Consider the following 14,913-nt stretch of genomic DNA (forward strand, 5'->3'; position numbering starts at 1 on the left):
GATCGCAAGTTCGCAATGGATGCTGAAGCCTTCGGATTTGATATTATATTAGCGCGAGCGTACACGTAGTTGACGCTGCGAATCTGAGGTGGAGGGGACAGATGGGAGTTCCTTTTCGTATATGCGAGAGGTTAGGTTAAGTTAGGTTATCTGGGTTCGGAGCACAAAGTACAGCTGACCAGCACGTGATATCCCCGCGACGACACCGATCTCTCTCCCTCTTTGTCCGCTCCGCGCACTACGCCTATCCCCACGCGCGACTAAATTTTGCCTCAAGCGCGTAAATACCGCGATAAGGACCCCCCGTCATCGGGAAAAGGTCCCGATAATCCGATCTGTCGCATTATCACCAGACGTCCTGTTTACGATATATTCAGCGATTTCGTTAATTCGTCACATACAAATTTATAATATGGCCAATGGACTTGCTCCACGGCCAGAATACACATACATACAAATTCACGATAAAAGCAACATTATTAGTCCGTGCATTAGCGGGACTTGGAAATTACGTAATTTTTCTTCCTTTTATGTACTTTGTTATGTCATCGATAAAGTGAACGCGGTGCTCTTCTTGTTGTTTTGCGCACCGATGTTTCGGTTTGCGCGAACCTGCTGTCTTCACGATACAGGTTTCACGTTCTGCCGTCCTGATTTTATGAATATATTTTGATTTGCCAAAGCATATGCGTGCGCATGCGTTCTCTCAATTCTCCTCGCATATTTACGCGTTACTTTGTTTTCTATGTTATTCCGCAAGCGTTGGTGCGTCCGCATTCGTTTGCATTCACAAAGGGACATTACAACGTGCCATTCATCGATTCATACCGTTCTTTCATAAAAGACAATAGTCTAACTGTGCTCATTAATGATGTAAGCACTGAATTACAATGACTTGCGTTAATATTAGTAAACAATGACTTTCGCTAATTTTTTTACTCACACATTCTAGTGAATGTGTCCACGATTATTTTCTTTATTATATCGAAACGCGATATATCTACGTGTCGCAAAGTTATTCACATTGTAATGCGCGCTTAAATACATATTGAATGCGATATTTATATCATTATTAAAGCTCCTGACTCCTCGTCACGGACTTTTAATAAAATAGTCCGAATATTTTTTTTTTCGTTCGTACGATCAATAATCATAAAATTAATGTAACATGTACTTTGCAAGAATTTTTAATGTATATCTTCTCGCTTCTGACATCATAAAGCACGATGACCGCGGCGAGGGACCGATAGCTTTAAGACGGATCCTCTGAAACGAGTACGATCTTCGAGAGCGTCGAATGAACGATAGAAGAGTTGACGCCCGAACATCAGTAATCCCGAGGCGTGACTTCTCTCATGTAACGTTTTATCGAGATTTATTTCAGCCTCGAGTTGAAAACGCGGATTCGTATTGCTCTACAAATACGTCTCGATCGCCGACGACGACTGTCACGGTAAACAGCCTGTGCGTTATCACTCGTAGCCTTCGACGGGAGACACGAACGCGTCCAACTCTGCGATTCCACGCTCCCCCGTGTTTATTCGTCGTATATACACGTATGCTTTCGATATCGCGACTCTGCGTGTATCAGCTAATATACGCTGCGTCGTTCCAATCGTGGAAAGTCGTTCACGTGTCAGTTACTATCACGTACTACAACAGAGGGCAATTAAGGTCTGCCGATAAGTAGATAATCCCGTCCGTGTTTTATTCCGTATGCCGGGTTAACGACGTCGACTCGTCGGGTACTTACATGCGCGCATAGATAAAGAAAAAAAAAGGAAAGGATTAGTTGAATTCTGATAGAGAAATACTAAGATGGAATCAAACGACATATATATCGAACACTTCCTCGACGATACTCGTCGCGGTCTCGAGAATACACGATCAATTCGGTCGGATTCTGCTGACTTGACGGGACATTGCGACTTTACCGCGTCTTACGACGTGAAAAAGATCGATTGGTTAACAGTGCAGTTCGTTTGATTATTGCTACAGCTCTCGCACACACTTAGGTTGATTTTTTTTACGAAAGAGGAGAGATCAAGAGAAGGAATAAGGCAGGGACTGAGGATCAGCAGCGAAACGTGAAAAAAGCAGATGTAGTGATCGACTTACGGAGAGTATGGATTCCAAAGTCCGGATTGTATTGGCGGTTGTATTGACAAAGCTGACTAAGGCTCGATATTCACTCGAGATTACTCCTGCTCCGTCTGTACCGCAAGTGATATTCCGACGCTAAGAAGGGATCGAAACCGGAATAAATTTGATGTGTCCGGATCACGATTCCTGTAAACTCAGTGACGGTTTAGCTTGTTCACGGGCCCTCCTCTACGTTGGATAGTAAACGCTCTACTGCCGATTATGTACTAGCCGTCGTGAGAAACAAAGCCTAAGTTATGCATTATAGTGAATGTCGAGCAATCAATATTAATGAGTTGATTATTTTGATCCTCCTTGTCTCTACACGTATATGTTATACATAAATATATCACAGATACGAACGCAACTTATAAAACAGTATTAATCATTAATCCACGATAAATTTTTTTTCCTCAAAGCGCGGACTTTTACACGTATCTCGCTGTATACGTAAAAAATATCCGGGTATGAAAAGATTCGAGGAAATGATCGTCTAAAATTAAAAATGTCTCGATCGGTAATAACTCTCAGATGTGAGCGTCAGGAAAAACACGATAACGACGAAGAAATGTCCACCGCTTGCACAGTATATACGAAAATAGAATTGTTTCTGTTAATGCGACAAAATAAAAAAAATTACATGAAAACACGAAATACTTTGTCGTCGTAGTAATCTGTTGGATTTTTACCACCGTAGCGCGCGTTACATGTTTGGCAGAAAATGATATCTTATTGTCGCGAAAAAGCAACGATATTAACGAGAATAGACGAATGCAGAGGTATAGTTGATTATCAAATAGCCATCGATACTTATATACACCATATATTAATGCACAAATTATGGAACGCAAAATTTCTCTCTTGACGGACAAAGCGCTCTGCTGTTTTCTTTCTGTCTCATCTTACACCTTTGTCTCTCATTGGTAAAGACTGTTAAAGCGTAGTGAACTAGTGACGAAGCTTTCCTTGTTTAATCAACTGTGCTGAGTACATGCTTCGACGAATGTGTGTCGTGTATATGTGCGAACGCAAAAATTAGGAAATTCAACACATTCCTGCAATAGATAATAAAGCCAACGTATGTATAGCTTATTATTGATTAGTACGAGAATTCAAAGATTATTTGCAAGATGAAATAGTTTACTGTAGCAGTTTATTGTGTCATTTTCAATAAATATTACGTTTATTGCTATTTAAGCATTGTAAATAACAATTTTTGTATTTATGTTTTTGTACTTTCTGTTGCACATCATAATATGTAAACATTACTATATACATGTAATACATATATACAATTACTTGAGCAATGATTGTTGAGTCTATGTATACATAATAGAATGTTTGTTCTGTACGCTCCCTATATTAACTTCTAAATCTTTTTACTGGTTTGGACCAAATTTTGCATTTTACTCTTTAAAGCTGCAAAAAAATATAGGCTACCATAAAACCTGGAGATTCCATCCCCTTCTTCTGATTTCATCCCCTTGACACTTTGTGAAAACTCTGGAAGAGCTGAATAGTTTTAGTTAGTTGTTTATAAATATCATACAACTATGTTGACTAGATATTGTGTGTTTATACGCTTGTTGTTTTCATTTGAATACAATAAAAGTATGAAAACAGCTACCTTATCACTGCGTGATAATTACGCCGCTTTTGATTGGAGTGTACTTGGCGTGACGGTTTTATAACTAATTGCGTCGATTATCTTTTCTAGTATTTCATGGTTATATCTTGCGCCGCAAAAGTTATTAATCACGTTCGCATCTTGTTCGAAGTCTGTCGAAACTAATCCATCAGGCAAGTTTATTGTGACTTTTTCCACAATGCCTTTTTGTACCTCCACATGTAAAGTTAGGTAAATCATACGACATAAAGTGTCTTCGTCTGCATCATCTAAAACTCCTAACTTAGCACGTAGAGATACAGAACTTTTAACTTTTATAACTTCTAATGCTCGGTTGACTGTAAATTTCGGCGTCTTGCCGAAATTCCAATCCCAAGAGCGAAACTCGCTCGTCAATTTATCTAATCCTGCAATTCAAATTTATTGAGACGTTTTAGAGTCATTATCAGCTAATTACTTCACGCTTGATAATCGTACTTGCTTAATGATGAGTTTTTTTTTAGTAAAATAGTTGTTTTCTCTTACGTACCAGTGAATAAATGTTCAGTTGGATCGATAAACTGGTATTCCATCTGCTGTTGAGATAATTCATGTCCTTCATCTTCAAGAATAAAGGCGTTCGTACGCAGATATTCTCTACCAATGACGGTTATGAGTTTATCCATTTCGATATCCGAGTTTATATCAATCAAATTCTTTATTGGAGAACGTGTAGAAGTCGTTGCATTCGTGAGAATATTATTCTGAAAATATATTTAATTCTTGAAGGTCTGTAGAAGCCAAAAGCAAATCCAAATTTAACCCTGAATAAATCTTCCTTGCATGAATGGATACTACAGAGGATACTATAGAGCCTGATTTCAAAAAGCTCGATACAAAAATTATTTTTCATGTTACTATCGTCTGGTTTAAGCATTAATTAATGTTTATTAAACATTATTTAATATTTAAACCGAAATAGTTTAAATATTACACAAACCATATAACATTATTGACGCCTCCTATACCTCTTTACATTCAAGAGCTGATCTTAGGTTATTTTTATTCGCATCAACCAGCAACGTGCAATGATGATAAGCATTCGGTCGCCCCAACTTTGCAGCTGATCCGGATATCTGTAGAAAGCTTCGTGTTACTTTGGTCGATTGTTGTGTGACAGAGAAACAATTTGTCAAATATTACCTTATAATTTCCCTCAACGACGATGTCATCGCGCTCGTTGACCACGCTTTTCAAGCACCACTCACGAAATAGAGCTCTCGTGATTATGTGCAGATTATACTTCCGATTGTATCTTTCTCGTGGTGTGAAGAAGGACAAATTGAGATTGCCATTATCGTGATAAACGGTGCCGCCGCCACTGTTGCGGCGCGCCAAAGCTATTCCTCTCTTCTCGGCCGCTTGGACGTTGCACTCTTTCCACGGATTCTGATGACGTCCGTACACTACGCAGGGGTCGTTCCTCCATAAGAGCAGGACGTGATGATTGGAAAAGTCATAATTCCGATAAAACCAGTCCTCCCATGCCAGATTGGTAAAAATATCCATGGATTGTGATACGAATACTGACTTCTTGATCGGTGATTGAAGAGGAACATTGTTATCACCTTTGTCCTTGATGATGGTTGACATGTATCTAAAGACCTGCTGAATTCTACTATAGGCTACTTGACTCTTTGCTGCGATAATCAATCTATCAAACAGAGCCATTGTGTATAAAGTCTTTTGCCTATATTCCAAGCCTATATTCCAGGCAGTTGAGTGACTCGCTGAACTATCTGGTCAACATTGCTGCAACAAAAATTCCTAATATCACTATTTGTTTAATAAATAATAATATATAATAATAGATAATAGTAGTATTTTATACCAGAAACATACAACATTTAATATCATATTATTAACATCACATTAGGAGAATTTGTTATTTAATATAGGTGGATTATATTGTTACTCCTTTACTCATTTATTACAGATGTCATAACAAAAGATTAAATATCAGTTATACATATGTTAATGTTAATATTTTCATGATATATATATATAGATTTCTAAGTTTTAATATAACCGAGATTATAACTTTATCAATATCATAAAACACTATCTAAAGTATAATAATAATACTTATGTATTTATATATATTTGCATATGCGTGTGTATTAGAATATGGTTGAGGAGATTATAATATGGCTTGCATAATCTTGAATGTTAAGGACACATTGTTACATAAAACTGGTAAAGTATATATATAATATAAAATATATATCATATAAATTAAAATTTTACATGCACTTTATACTGTCCACGTGCTTATTTAGCTGTGTGATTTTTTACTGTGCATAAAATAACCTAGTTGAGCCAATTTCTTAATCTAAAAAGATATCGATTATTTGAATCAAAAGACGTAGAATGGACGTACTTTTACTGAAATTGTGATGTAAAACTTGTATTTTAAATAATTAATAATTTTAAATATATAGTTGCATGCTATGCAATAATGTTATATTTGGTAATTATACAGTTTAGAGGTCTTATCTCCTATTTGGCTGAAATTTAATAATATTGTGTATTTTCACACGTAGAAATTAAATATAAAAGTTAAAATCGTCGCCTTGCTCCGCAATACAAAATATTAATCGTTAAAGTTAACGTATGATAGGTTATGAAACCTGTCATAACGACGAAATGTAGCAACATCACATGCCTTGTGGTCACATGTGCATATAAAAAGTCATAAAGTACGCGAATTTAAAACGTTGTTGAGTACGAAGGGTCCACGGAGCGAAGCCTTCAAAAAACAATATTATAATAAAAAAAATATTAATCTTGCATAGCATGTTAAATACCTTGCGTAGGAGTTTTGCTAATCTTTTCATTATCCATTACTTTCAATTGTGTATGACTAAGTTTACACGGCAACATAAAACCAGTTTAGTAACTACCTTAGTTAGTAAACTTTTAAATCCGATTGGAGTATATTTCTAGATCTAAAAGAATATACCAATCGGATGCGAGAGTTTACTAAATACGGTTGTTACTAAACCGGTTTTAAGCTGCTGTATAAACTTATGGCTCCTGTATACAGGACGCGGTAATGCTTGCCGCGCGGCAGAAGTTCGCGCGACAGCCAATCAATATGCTGCTTTTCGTAATAACCTTCTAGCTTTTACGGAAAAATAACATATATTGATTGGCTGTTGCGCGGACTTCCGCCGCGCGGCAAGCATTACCGCATCTTGTGTGCAGGAGCCATTACGGTTCTGTGTAAAAAGTGAAAATGCGAAAAATGAACGAATTCATTAGATGTTGACCAATGAAATTATAAATATTCTAGTAAATTCGTTCACTTTTCGCATTTTCGTTTCTCACACAGAACCGTAATAAGCTCCCAGTTCAGCAGTGCAGCTGAAAAGAACAGACCAAAGAATTGAGGATGGTGGCGACTCGTAGCGGAGTCTTTGGAATTAAAATAACGGGTTATCATTGAAATTATTGTCATTTATAAAGCATGAACGGGTCAACTATCAGAATGGCCGTTCGTGCCGTTCCTGTCATTTTAAATTTGAGTGAAACTCTTTAGAGTTGATTAATGAAAAGCTCATAGATTTGACACGATCTTTTTTTCAATAAAATATGTCTATACACGTTACTGTGAGTGGGAATCCTGTAAATATACGTCGTGGAAGAATGATATTGTCAGATTTAGATCAAATCAAGAAGAACGAACGTGATCGCCGACGGAGGTTACGTCTAGAACAGGTATATAAATAATACGTTTTACTGAAGTTTTAACCTAACTCGTCTTGCAAATGTAAATAAAATATTAAACTATAAAGCACTACATTATTTTTAGATTTCTTTTAACTCAACCAGATTCTTAATTTTGTAATTTTTAGAGTTGTACCATTTGTGTGTGTGTGTGTGTGTGAAATTGTAAATATTACAAACTTATTATTAAATAATCATATTTTAAAATAACTTAAATCTTTTTTATCTTAAGATTTTACTGTGAATAAATCCGATATGGCACTAAAAGAATTTTTATGTCACAGGTTCGTCAACAATCAAAGGAAATATCAAACAGACTTTTAGAACGTGCTAAAAAAATAGCAAGAGAAGAACTTAACAAATTAGAGAAAGATCCAAAATCAGAGCTTAAACAAATGCATGATAAAAAGATTATGGAGATACAAGAAAAATATCAGGAAGATTTGGAAGATATCGGTCAAGCTCATGTTTCTGCTGCTTTACAACCAGATGTAGATGCAATCTTGGAAGAAGAAGGGAGAAAAGATAGAGCTATGGCTTTAAAAAGAGGAAAAGATGCTGCACAACGAATAAGAGAAATAAAACAGGTAATAAAAGTAATATTTTTGTATCTGTACTGTTAATATTACACTCATAGAAAATGATTTTTGCTGTAATATGATTAATTATGTCTTTAGAAGAGTAGTGCAGAAGTAACTCATCAAGAAAGACTACGTAAAGTACGGGAAGAAGAAAATATGAGGGCAGCAATGATAGCTAAACTTCCAAAGCCAACAACAATACTTGAGGATAATAATAATTCAGAAACAAATTTTTCAGTAGAAGACTCCAATGAAGAAGTTGTTCATGAAAGGTTAACAACAAATAAGAAGAGTAATAAAGTCCTTTCTAAAAAATCACCCAAGAAAAAGAAAACTAATTCAAAAGTATACAATATTTATATACATACGTTATATTTTAACTTATCCATATATTTTTGGAAATAATGGAAAATTCTAATGTTATTTTCTAGGAACATCAAAAGACTTTATCACCAAAACCAGGCCCCTCAGGCTTACAAAAATGTTATAGAATGGTCTCTAAGAAGAAAGCAGCTGATAATGACAATATTAAACATGCAATTGACGCAATCGATGAGCAACTACCACGAAAAACAGTGCCAGTTATAAGCACTACACCAACTAAAGCTGACAAAGTGGCAAGGTACTTTGTTACAAATATATGCTTATCCAACTATTATTATTTAACATTTCATAAAAACGCTTCATAATATTTCAGATACAATCCAGATGATTATACGCAAGATAGATCGGATACAAGTAGCATCAGTAGTAGTAGCTCTAGTTCAGTCAGTGATGACTCCTCATACTTTTCTGATGTTGCAGAACAGGTTACATGTAAAACTACAAAAACGGGTGTTTTGACAGACAGCAAAGTACGATTGTATGATCACGATACACGTCAAAGAAATGTCTACAGCATGCCCCTTGGCATAGTTGAAAGAATTGATATTGGAAATGAGGTTGGTTCATCATATTATTGATTCATGTATTATTTGTATATCCATGAATCGTAAGTTTTTATTATAGTTTGTAATACATTTTTTTGCAACATTTTTGTAATAGCCAAGTGCGATAGAAGCAGCACGAGCTATGAAAGATATAGAGAATACAAAAACACATACAGCTATAAATCGTAAATTAAGTGCTCAGCGCCGTGGTCAGGATGCGATTTTACGAGAAAGAGTACGGAGAGACTATCAAGCTCTTATAAAAAATTTGGAGCATCTCGCACAAGAAGAACGCAAACTAAAAGCTAGTCAAATACATTCTAATGTGGTGAGAATATTATAAATATATAATATATTAATGATCATGGAAAAGATTCAAATGTTTCATATAAAGACATATTTATATACAGTAAAATTGTACGTGTTCAAATATTTTTATGTTCAATTAGGAGGAAGATACATACGCGCGATTACATCAGAGAAATAAATGCCAAGAAGAGCATCGAAAGAAGATGAATCGTGCAGCTAAAAATGTTCTATGTACAGATAGTATACCAAGCCGATATTCTCATCTCGCAGAGAGAACGACGACGTTACCGATACAGAAGAAAGATGGAATACATAGTGACGTGCCTCATTCAACGTGGCAAGAACCTCATCTGGACGAGGAGGAGATTACAGTGTGTCATACACAACAGGATCAGGATAGCGAAGTATCGCGCGAAGAACAAATACTAGATATGTTAAAAAAAGTCGAAAGACAAAAAAGATTACTACTGAAGGAATTTGGTGCAAGTTTGCCTGATAATATATTCAATGCCAGTATAAAACCGCTCTTTGAAAACAGAACACCGACTCAAGCAACATCAGTTGCGGATGCTGTTAAGCCTCTGTCACCTGAAATCACAGTCATTAATATGTCTAATTACAATGAGTGTGCAAAAAAAGATCGTAAGGCAAAGAAGAAGATGGAAAGCTCGCCTACAAAAAAGATAGAGATTGCCGTACAGGCAGTATTGGATAAAATTAGTCCGGCGGAAGATAAGAGTGTACAGGTAGAATTACCTCAAGAAAATGTCAATATACCACATTCCAGTAGAGATACATCTGCTCAGGTACCTCATCCGATCGAGCCGCAAGTTACCGTCATCACACCGGAGACTGATGATAGTAGTAACGATTCAACGAGTTCGGACGTTACTGGGATGATAATTGAAATCGATAGAAAAGAAGTGACGGTAACACCTAAAAAGAGAAAAAGTCTAAAGGTCTCAAAGCGACCGTCACCTCGAGTTTATCAAAAGATCCGCTCAACGTCCGTTAGTTCTAAAGGTACATCGCCTATGAAGAGGTTCTCGAGGTCTCATTCGAGCTCTCGCGTAACTAGTCCTCAGAAGAAGACGAAGTGTGTGGATGCGCCGGATACAGCCAGCAGAAGAGTAGATATACACGTGAGCAAGTCTGCATTTAACGATGAAACTGACCCGTCGCAAGAGACGAGAGTGTCGATAGACGCCAGTGCGGAAAGTTCACAGACGTTTTCAGGCGTAAACGATCAAGACGGATCTACAGGCAAACCGTATCGCATTCGAACGCAAATGAAAAAGTGGATTCGAATAAAGGATACCTCAGATACAACGTCGACGTCGTTCGCGAGTCCACCGCCAGTAAAACCTCGATCGATGCTTGACGCTTTGACTAACATCACACCGATCCTAGAGATCTTAGATTCTTCGGGAACCGAGGAATTAAGACGATTACGACAAGACATCAGCCCGGTATCCACACCGGAAACTCCTTCACCGCGTACAATGAGAATGCCATCGAACATTCCACATCGTGATAAGATTAGCAGGATGCTTAGATACAATTCGAATGATTCTAAAAACAACAATAGTATTATACTGTCATCAACACAAAACGACCAGACTTGTTTAACAGATCCATCAGATGCTACTCCACAGGAAGCTGCAGCGCCAGAATACCGACCGGCTTCTTCGCAACAGCCATCAGTACCATCAAAAGTCTGTACATGCAAGAATCCTAAATGCAAATTGTTACACATAAAACTTGATGATATTCACGAATATGCATTGAAGAATTGTCCCGAGATGCTACAAAAATATGAAGATCTGCAAAACTTATGCACGGAAAGAATAGCATCTTTAACTGATCTCATTGAAAGAGTACGAATTGAACAAAAAGGTAAGATGTTACTGACGAAATTATCTATTTTACTATTTTTTTATATTTCTTATCATTTGGTTCTCTTCACTGAATGGAGTCAATTTGTACTACACAAGATTTTGTATTTGCCACTTGTTTACAATACTCTTTAATTTAATAGAACGTATATCTTTTGTAGGAAATTTTTAAAGTAATATTACATACACTTTTTAAAGTAATATTACATACAATTTTTAAAGTAATATTACATACACTTGCAGATATGGATCTTTCATTAATCAGTCCCAGTGATGAAACGAGTTTGATGCAGTTACCTGTGCCCAGACCAGCGCGTAATGATGTGCAAGCAATACGCAAACTAATTGAGAGTATAGAAGCAATTCATTCCCAGCTTGCAAAAACTCTCTTTGAATCGCAAAAAATTATAGAAAATGGGACCCCCGACAACGAACTTTCGCGCGATGTAGAAGTTCAAGTGACCACTTCTACTCCTAGAAGTAAATCAATAGATACAATTACAATTCCTGTACAGAAATCCGAAGTAGCAAAAGACAAAGCTAAGCCAAAGGTTATAAGTGACGAAAAAGTTAATATACAGCTTAATCAATTTAAAATACAGCAAAAACCTCAAGCTATGTCTGCAATAAGAACACCAGAACGTAATTCTTGGCCTCCACGTGCACTTTCTCTTCATGAAGAGGAGGTAATAGAGAAATTGTCGAAAGAAATTTTGGAACAAAGCAAAAGTCTGGATAAAGCGAGTTCCGCTTTTGTTAGCTTAAAAGAAAATGATGGAAGTTCTATGCAAAGGAAAGTGTCACTTTCTAATGATGTTAATCTGAAAAATAATACTTCATCAGCACACAAAAAGGATAATAATATTACAAACCTTATCGAAGAGGTAATATTTTTGTATGTATATGATTACTTAAATCATTGTAATTTTGCGTCATATATATATGATATATATATATATATATATATATATATATATATATATATATATATATATATATTTAACGTTTAAAAAATAATTTTGAAAATTTTGTGTGGCATATAAATATCACATTTTATATTTTTAGGTAACAAAGAAAAACGATTTTATTCCAATATCTGCAGGCATTCCCAAAATAGCACGTAGTCATGGAACTGTGACATCAATAATTGCAAGGCCTAAACCTCCTGTCACATTATTAAATGCACCACATTGGTAAAGTTTTCTTAATGGTTGTATATTAGTACAAATTTTCAAGTTACGTTATTTTAAATTTTTTACATGACGTATATACTAATCATTTCAATGTTTCAATCACACATAGGCAAGAATTAGAATCATCAGGGCATGAATTATCAACGATAGCGGAGTTCGACACAACGGATACAGCTAATAAAAGTATCAAGAGTCCGACAAAATCTAAAAGTGTGGCTATAGATATCACGGAAGATTCGCAGAAAATTTTATTAAAAAGAACAACAGATACGGAGCCGTTTAAGTCTGCTATTACTGTAAAACCATCAGTACATGTGGCTCCTTTGCCTGTTCAACAAAATCAAAACCTTCCTGAGAAAATAATGAATTCGACAACCGGCATAAAACATTCTGCTGAGTTAACTTCTATGCAAAAATCACAAGAAACTACAACCATCTGTAGTTCTCCGACAAAATCGAAAAATGTGGCTGATTGCGTTGTGACAACAAAAATTGAAGCTGAACGGGATTGGGTAGATTACACACTTGACAAATGTAACAAACAGTTACAATGTAACACAACCACCGAGGAGCTTGTTCTTCAAACAAAAGATTTATTTGCGCTCGGTTCTTCTTTAAGTACAGATTTTAATAATCAGTGTAAAAATAGTCAACATAAAACAACATCCACTAGCTTAAACAGCTTCTCCGGATTGTCTGGAATTTCTGAAATAACGAGTTCTCCATCATCAGATCTTTTGAAATATGCTTCATCTCCGGAAGAAATGGAAACTGCCCTGAAGAAGCTAGGTTTGAGTTGGGCTGTTACGACATTGAAGAAGACTCGAGAAGCAAGCGCTCTTAGTTCATCCTCAAATTCAGATATCACACCGATAAATACGGCCAGAAGGATGATTTCTCCAACCAAAAAACATCTTGATCCAAGTGGCCTTCCTAACATTAGTGATGTGTCGTCGATATCGATCAAAGAGACCAACAAGAGTACAGAGCAAGCTGTCCTCTTGAAAGGAAGAACTTCCACACCTAAATTTCAAAACTCAAATTCTAACAGTGAGAGATCCAGTACCACAAATACATCTGGAAGCCTCCAAGAGCCAAGCGATAGTTTAACTGTACCTAATGTGTCACTCACAAAGACAAAATCTGATAATAAGCAATTACAGAGCCTCTGACATAAAATGTTTTATATGTATAATTTCATTAATTACTTATTAGAGATATATATATTGCATTTTGGTGGAATTTTATGGGGGATTATAATTGCATGCGTAAAATAGGATATTCTTTACATGGGCTCATTTTCACAAATGTTGATATATAAATAATTTTTATTGTGACCAGAAAAAAAGAAATGTTATAATTTTTAAAATGTGCTTGCATTTTTGCTACAAGTAACTCAAAATATTGAAATATTATAAGTATTATGGGGATTCATGAGGATTATTAATTATATTTAATGTGATTAAATAACAGATCTGCTCATTTAGTTTACTCAAATTATGGTGAGAATCAACTAAACAGATGTAAGAATAAAAATATGCACAAAAATTTATATGGAAAAAGAAAATCTCAACATCAATGAAAATTAATGAAACTGGATGACTATTTTTGTAATTTACTGATAACGTATGATGTTTTAAATATTTCTTAATTAACTATAGATTTCTAAACAATATGAAAGTTGTCAAGATGTTACACAATGAAATATCTTAGTATATTATTTAGATTGCACTGAATGTAACAAAACTAAACGTTGCAGCCAATATTGTTTCCTAATATCTTGCAATTGTTTCATAGAAAACTCAAAAATTTATTTTTCATTTTGTGTGAAATAAAGAGAAAGTTATGTACTAAACTAAAAAAATTATTAGCTCTATGTTACAATTGTAAACAGATGAAATTGAAAATAGTAAATTTATACAACACTATCATGTTCAACTTTCAATAAGATACAGATTAATAACTTAAAGCATGATATTACTGGAATATTATGTCACTAAGAGCATAAAAAATTAAGACTGACAACAGTTTTAGATGTGAATGGTTTTAAAAACAGCAATTTTAAGTATGAATAGAAAATAAGAATTTGTAAAATAAGGAACCTACAAGAGATAAATGTACTTATAACAAACAAAAGATAGATCCTACAAGATATGTATTTTTATCATTCCGATTTTTTATATTTTGTATTTGTTTTAAATATACACAAATATATATATATATATTTTTTTTTATTTATGCATCAGTTTTTTTCCTATAAATTAAAGTATAAGTCGACATATATGCTTATGCACAGTAATACACTTAATACAGTAATATACTTAATTAAACCTTAACACTTATTTGTGTATATTATAAAAAGGTAAAAGTGTATATAACAAAATTTAAGAGGTTAATTATATATATATATATATATATATATATATATATATATATATATATATATATATATATATATATATATATATA

The 14,913-nt window shown here is 34.9% G+C and overlaps 2 protein-coding genes across 3 annotated transcripts; one reads left to right on the plus strand and one right to left on the minus strand.

The window, feature by feature from the left end:
- Positions 1-3,277: 3,277 nt before the first annotated feature.
- Positions 3,278-6,810, minus strand: LOC116845798 (lipoyltransferase 1, mitochondrial-like). 2 transcript variants are annotated; one of them, XM_032818921.1, is made up of 6 exons: positions 6,616-6,810; positions 4,952-5,560; positions 4,777-4,884; positions 4,299-4,512; positions 3,770-4,176; positions 3,278-3,645 (listed from the first exon to the last, which is right to left on the minus strand). In XM_032818921.1, the coding sequence occupies exons 2-5, from the start codon at positions 5,477-5,479 to the stop codon at positions 3,788-3,790; spliced, it is 1,239 nt and encodes a 412-aa protein (XP_032674812.1). In that variant the 5' UTR covers positions 5,480-5,560; positions 6,616-6,810; the 3' UTR covers positions 3,278-3,645; positions 3,770-3,787. The 2 variants fall into 2 exon arrangements, with proteins under 2 accessions (XP_032674812.1, XP_032674805.1); XM_032818914.1 differs by having other exon boundaries at positions 3,278-3,654; positions 6,616-6,808.
- Positions 6,811-7,283: 473 nt separating this feature from the next.
- LOC116846384 lies at positions 7,284-14,634 on the plus strand. The gene is made up of 10 exons (XM_032820127.1): positions 7,284-7,528; positions 7,822-8,124; positions 8,215-8,463; positions 8,550-8,740; positions 8,816-9,059; positions 9,163-9,375; positions 9,497-11,252; positions 11,495-12,135; positions 12,317-12,444; positions 12,554-14,634. Exons 1-10 carry the CDS (start codon positions 7,403-7,405, stop codon positions 13,614-13,616), a joined length of 4,914 nt encoding a protein of 1,637 aa, XP_032676018.1. The 5' UTR covers positions 7,284-7,402; the 3' UTR covers positions 13,617-14,634.
- Positions 14,635-14,913: the final 279 nt, after the last annotated feature.

This window comes from Odontomachus brunneus, unplaced genomic scaffold (assembly GCF_010583005.1).
Source record: "Odontomachus brunneus isolate Ranch 3 - 2012 unplaced genomic scaffold, Obru_v1 Obru_scaffold_004, whole genome shotgun sequence".
Classification (NCBI taxonomy): Eukaryota; Metazoa; Arthropoda; class Insecta; order Hymenoptera; family Formicidae; genus Odontomachus; species Odontomachus brunneus.

What these genes read in the sequence shown, in the direction of transcription:
- LOC116845798 (XM_032818921.1), bottom strand. Translation starts at nt 5,479, where the DNA reads ATGGCTCTGTTTGATAGATTGATTATCGCAGCAAAGAGTCAAGTAGCC. An exon ending in TCGTTGAGGGAAATTATAAG is followed by an intron (nt 4,885 to 4,951) that starts GTAATATTTGAC and finishes AGCTTTCTACAG; the next exon opens with ATATCCGGATCAGCTGCAAA. An exon ending in CAGCTCTTGAATGTAAAGAG is followed by an intron (nt 4,513 to 4,776) that starts GTATAGGAGGCG and finishes ATATATTTTCAG; the next exon opens with AATAATATTCTCACGAATGC.
- LOC116846384 (XM_032820127.1), top strand. Translation starts at nt 7,403, where the DNA reads ATGTCTATACACGTTACTGTGAGTGGGAATCCTGTAAATATACGTCGT. An exon ending in TTACAAACCTTATCGAAGAG is followed by an intron (nt 12,136 to 12,316) that starts GTAATATTTTTG and finishes TTATATTTTTAG; the next exon opens with GTAACAAAGAAAAACGATTT. An exon ending in TTATTAAATGCACCACATTG is followed by an intron (nt 12,445 to 12,553) that starts GTAAAGTTTTCT and finishes AATCACACATAG; the next exon opens with GCAAGAATTAGAATCATCAG.